General features: G+C 32.7%; 1 protein-coding gene across 1 annotated transcript; it reads left to right on the top strand.

Moving 5' to 3' along the window:
• Positions 1-3,711: 3,711 nt before the first annotated feature.
• LOC112703926 (heavy metal-associated isoprenylated plant protein 47) lies at positions 3,712-4,858 on the top strand. The gene is made up of 3 exons (XM_025755541.3): positions 3,712-3,818; positions 3,945-4,023; positions 4,290-4,858. The coding sequence occupies exons 1-3, from the start codon at positions 3,810-3,812 to the stop codon at positions 4,562-4,564; spliced, it is 363 nt and encodes a 120-aa protein (XP_025611326.1). The 5' UTR covers positions 3,712-3,809; the 3' UTR covers positions 4,565-4,858.
• The last annotated feature ends 1,343 nt before the right edge of the window (positions 4,859-6,201 follow it).

Below are 6,201 nucleotides of genomic sequence, written 5' to 3'. Positions count from 1 at the left end.
ATGGCACTGTTCCTACTCACAAAGCTCTTGGACTAACCAACTCATTGCTGCATCGCATCACTACCCACATTTTAACTCCACAAAGTGGTTCTCACAATCAGGTAACCGTATTTGATTCCTTAATAATTTTTGCCCTTGTTACTTCCTCTCCTATTTCATTTGCTTATCTCATGATTAGACATATGTGGGAGTCTGTAAGAAGTACTAAAAAGGCTAATTTACCTTATGGAATGTTTCTCACGTGCATCTTTGAGTACTATAAGGTAGACTTAGCAAATGAGACTGTGGAGAACAAATTTTCTATGATCAAAGGCGGTGGTGCTGTAAAAGGAACAAAAAGTAAGAAATCAATGCCAATGGACAGCGACCTTGAAAGCCAGTTTGAATCCTCCAAAGCAACCGAGTCAATAAGGAAAATCCTCACCGAATTCTCTAATATGTCTACACTCATGGTTCAATTTCATAGGGCTGCTCGAAAGCCTATGAAAATGAACGAGCTTGGGGGCGATGTAAAGAGAGAGTGGGTATGATGCTGGAAAACTTGGAAAAGGATCTGGGAGTTGGCAATGAAGAAGATGTTGCAGACTCTGATTTCAATTTGTCTGATGATTAATGACTGTTTTCTTTTATTTGATATTGGCTCTATTAGGCTCAATCTGATTTTTTGTATGAGTATGACTTGATACTCACTGCTCTATGATACTTTGATACAATCTTGTTATTTTGTTATGGATATCTTGTTCTGTTTTTCATACTTTGTGCAGGTGCCCCTTGATGACAAAAGGGGAAGGAAAATTAGTTTTCAAAATTGAAACTGGAACTAATGAAACAGGGGAGGATATTAATGAAAACAGGGGATGACATTTTCAATTGATGAAAATTCATGATCACTCTTGTTTAAAGAATGCATGTTGTTATCATATTTGTTTCACTATGGTTACTGCTGCTTATTGCATTTGGCATTTGGTTTATAGTGATGTTTGATTTATTGAAAGCCTGATTGTTGATTTATCTTGATGAACATGTTTTTATTTGGAATATTATTATTCATCTTGATAAATATATTGATTTGAAAACATATTTTTGGTAGTTCCTTTAAACTGTGATATCTAACAGCTGCCATGTTTTGTTCATATGTGATTCAAAAATATTTTCCTTACTTGAATGATATAGCTCTGACACTTTGACTGGAAAATAATTGAATTTTTTTGAACAACACTGTTTGTGCTTAGTTGATGTGTATATTGAGCAGAAAATCAAACTTGTGATAGCAAATAAGTGTTGTATATCATTCTATTCTGTTCATAAATCAAGCATTCAACATTTCAAAATAAATATGTTGAATAACATTGTTACTTGAAGCTTGATTAAATTGTTACAGGTTAGTGTTTCCCTTGGTAAAAATAGCATATATTGAGGGGGAGCCTTGTGACAATTTGAAAGGGGGAGAAATTTAATCTTCAAAGGGAGTACTCGTACTCAAATCTTTCAATTTTTCCCATTTCAATTTTAATAATGTTTGTCATCAAGGGGGAGATTGATGAGTTTGGAAAACTCCAAATTAATACTTGTGATGAAAAAACATTATTAAAATATTTAATTGCAAAATTATTAATTCAATCTTAATCAATCATATGTTAATTATTAATTTTGTGATGCAGGTTTATAGTTGGGCCGAAAAACAAAAGTTGTTGCAACTAAGCCCATATTTGTTTCCTATGCTTGATCCAAACTTACCAGGAAAGCAAATGCTTTAAATGGGCCAGCAATTGTGATAACAAGCCCAATTAAAAGTCTTGGCATAAGACTAAAAGTGCTTGGTCCGAATTTAAAAGGAAATGGGGCACAATATTGTCTTATTCATTTTAACTAAAACCCATTTCTTTAGTTATGTTACAAGCTTCCAACGGATACAAGCATTATACCATGTGATGGATTCCAAATTTCATTAAATTACCATTTATTGCATGGGAAACATGAGAGAGAAATTTGCAACTGAATTGATTGATTGTCATAAGTGCTGCACGCTACCTTATGCAAGGGAAGTAAAAGCAAACTTTTTTTAATTTGTTTAATCACTTGGAATTGCTTTTACTTCAGATACTCTCTTCTCTCTCATCTCTTTCTTCTTCTTTCTTCGGTCATTAACCAGGAAGCCGTGGAAGCTACTTGGAGCTACCGAAAGGAATGGAAAGCAAGCCTAAAGACCATCGAGTTGATGGCACGAAAAAGAAAAAGAAAAGTATGGTGTGGCTGAGATTATCACCAAATGTGGTAAGATTTGGTGAGGTAATCTCGGATCCTTCATACTCAAAAAGAAGGAAGAAGATTCGGCCAGCAAGGAAGATCTTTGGAGGCATGGCTTGTCTTTGATTCTGCTCAACCACCACAAGAAGTAGCTAGAGTGGCGAAGTGATGGTTGAGGCAGAGATTGAAGCAGATGAAGTCATCATCATCATGAAGCATCAAGGGCCAGAAATCCATCTTGGAGAGGAAGCCAAGGATGGAGCGCTCGGATTGATGAAGAGTGATGACCAAGGAAGAACTAGAGGTATTTGCATGTTGGTTTTTGCATGAGTTACCTCTTCTCTCTCTGTGACCGAACCGGTTGTGTTTTGAAGGAAAAGAAGCAACGCTCGGGTTTGTGTTTCAACTGTGAAGGCTTCACTTCTCTATAAAAGGGGTGAACAGTCATGGTTTGATTCAAGGGAGTAAGATTTGAGAGTGCAAGGCACAGAGTTCTCAGAGCTACCTAAGCTAGCAGTTCTCTTCTCCTTCAATGTTTTCTGTTTAATATTTTTCTGTTTAATTTTGTCATGTCTTGAGTCTCATGGAAAAAGGCAAACAAGTGAGGTTTGTATGAAAAAGCCATAGAGCGGAAAAAGGCAGAGAGTGCAAAATTAAAAGAAAAAGTCATAGATGTCTTAGAGTTCCTTTGTTCATCTGTGTTGTGTTTCATGATTCTGTGGGAATCCCCTTGTAAGTTGGGTTAGCACTTTACAACTTGTAATCTGGATGATTATAGTGAAATTCCATCATTGTTATGATGGAGACTGGATGTAGGCTGCACTGCACTTAGCAGCTGAACCATGATACATCTGGGTGTAATCTTCTCTCTCTCTTCCTACTTCAATTCTGTTTTTGCTGTTCAGATGAAAAAAAAAATGTCTCGTGATTAGAAACGAGGTAAAAACAGAAAAGTTTCCTCTGAGTCCAGCAAGTATTAGCAAGCAAAAAGGGGACTAAGATTCAACCCCCCTTCTCTTAGCCACTGAAACCATCAAAGTAAACTTAAAATAGTAAATTAAATAAAATCAAAGTAATTCCCAACAGATCTTTTGAAAGTGTCCACATAGACTATTACATGCCTTTTATTCTAACCATTTTCTTAGCTTCCTCGACCTTTTAGTAATAATATAATAATAATTTTTGTTGGTGCTACTTTTACGAGTGTTGATTAGCTATACCAATATATATTTCCTAACAAACACGTTTAATTTCAACGGCACACCACACCTAATCTCCCACCACAAGTGTAAAACGGAGAATAAAGTAATTAAAATCTGAAAAATCAAGAAATAAACTATAGTTTCCACGCCTAACGAAATTCCCCATGAAATTACCAATAATATATATAGTCAACAAAAAAATAATACTAAAATTCACTTGACTCATTGTTGATTCATATATATACAGCGCACAAATCTCCCTACATACATAATCAACACACAATTCCACAAACACATACATAGCTAAGTAGTAGCTAAAGTTTCTTGTGCTTCAAATTATATATATCGATAATCATCAGCATGACGAAGGTAAGATCACTTTGCAATGATTAATTACTAAATTAAATTACATATGCTAGCTGGCTATATATATGTGCATGCAATTTTGTTTCTAACAATAATAGTTTCTATATATCCTATGCTACATATATGCAGAAAATAGTTATCCAGGTGCACAATATGGGAAGTGACAAATCCAGAAGTAAAGCCATGAAAATTGCTGCAGTGTGCCAAGGTACGTGTGTGTGTCCATGTATCTAATGAAAATAATGGATTCATCCAAGTTAAACTTTCTTTTTTTTTGTTTTATATTGATTTTTTGTTATGATTAAGAAAGATCAATAAACTCTTAAGTCATGCTAAATATTTATACCGATAATTAACTAGACACAGATGAATGACTATGTATGACAAATTTGATATAATTATATGTAAATGTAGCCAATTTACATTCATAAAATAATAAACAATGATCAAATTTCTAATAATAAATTGTTACAGGTGTAGAATCAGTGGCAGTAGAAGGCGAAAGCAAAGACCAATTAGTGGTAACTGGAGATGGAGTTGACTCAGTTTGTTTGACTAATCAGATTAGAAAGAAGTTCCCGGGTGCTTCCATTATAAGTGTTGAAGATGTGAAAAAAGAACAAGAACCACAAAATGAAGAACCATCTTTTACTACTTATCATCATCAATATGATTACTATCGTCCACCACCATATTATCCCTCATGCTACGTCTATGATTCATACCCCAACAGTTCCTTCTTCTTCTAATTAATAATGATGTCATTCTCAACGGTCAAAGACTTCATTTCTATACATCAAAGGGGTGAATCCATGCATCTATACTATACTATACTATACTATACACACTTATATATAACTTGTGTGTATGTATAAACAATTTTCATATACAGTACACTAATATCATGTGTTATACATGGTGTTTGTGGTGTAATATTCTCCCTTTTCTTTGTAATCCTTTTACCATCTAGCTATAGCTATAGCTATAGCTAGTGTGAGAAATGTAATGAAATAGATGCACCTTATTAATTTGTGTTAAGTATATATCTGCATGTGATTATTTTAGCGGATTTTATGAACAATGTGAATAATGGACTTTAAAATTGGTCTAATAAATTAAAGTAAAAATATATTACATCCTAAATTACCTACTTAAATCTTAATATTAGGATAATTATCTTCACACTTAATAAATTAAATTGAACATTTCATATATTCATTATTCGCATTATTTAATATTTTTATTCTCTATCAACTGAATCAATAAGTGTTAATACAAATTAAAGGATGCACTTTTTTTTTAATTCCGTGTTTCATCTTTTCAATTATTTATTTATTTATTTAATTATGATGTGGTTGCTATTGGACCAGCCACTTTCATTTGGCCAAGACAAAAAAGATCAAAATAATGAACGAACATACCCAAATTGAACAAACAATCTTCTTCTTTTTCGTATTGCTACATGTTGTAGAAACAATGACTCATCAACAAATATCATCGTTCTGTTAATATTAAGAATCTTGTATATAGATTTGACAGATTTAGTAGAGATATGATAACTGTATAAAATTATATTCTTCATGTATATATAATGTAAACCCAATCATCGAATATTAGAAAAAAAAAATACATATAATATAATTTATTCGCTATTGTCTATAAATCTGTTATAGTATCAGAGTTCATAGAATTCTGCTGATACTCACCATAATCAAAACCTTCAATCCAAATAACCAATCTTCTTCTGTTTTTTTCTGTCTCACCTACAATAGAAGAATCTAGCCAGCCATAATATTTTCCAAGAGTCTGTCAGTCTTTACGTCAGTTCCACTAGAAAACCAATTAAGAGGATAGTCAATTAGAGTCTAGTTAAAAAATAAAATATCTATTATAAAAAAGAAAAAATAAGCTCTCACTACTCTAATTTTTTAAATTTCAAAACTAGAAATATAAAGAGTTAACTTAAATTGGCTTAGATTATAGTTAACTCCCTAAATTTTTTTCTTTTCACATATATTAATATGAAGAATGAGATCGAGAGATAGAGATTAGATGACTGATATTAAGGTAGCGTTTGGTAGAGAGACAGAGACGAAAATATTGAGACTGAGAGATAGAGATTGAAATAAATTTTAGTATTCTGTTTGGTGTAAAGTGGGAGACAGAAATTAAAATAAGAATGAAATTCTAATTTAACTTATATAAAAGGTAAAATTGGAATTAATTAATTGAAATGAAGGTATTTTAAGTATAAAATGTTATTAAAGTTTCAGTCTCCATCTCTAAAAATTTTAGTCTCCTATGTCCCGACTTTTTGGAGGTACTAAAATACTGAAATTTTGGAGACAGCCAGAAATTTTAGTACCAGACTCTGAACCAACAAACA

Source organism: Arachis hypogaea, chromosome 7 (genome assembly GCF_003086295.3).
Source record: "Arachis hypogaea cultivar Tifrunner chromosome 7, arahy.Tifrunner.gnm2.J5K5, whole genome shotgun sequence".
Lineage (NCBI taxonomy): Eukaryota > Viridiplantae > Streptophyta > Magnoliopsida > Fabales > Fabaceae > Arachis > Arachis hypogaea.
This window is presented reverse-complemented; position numbering and strand designations above follow the sequence as displayed.

Excerpts from the sequence above, each read along its gene's own strand:
- LOC112703926 (XM_025755541.3), top strand. Across the intron at positions 4,024-4,289 it reads AATTGCTGCAGTGTGCCAAG|GTGTAGAATCAGTGGCAGTA; the intron begins GTACGTGTGTGT and ends AAATTGTTACAG.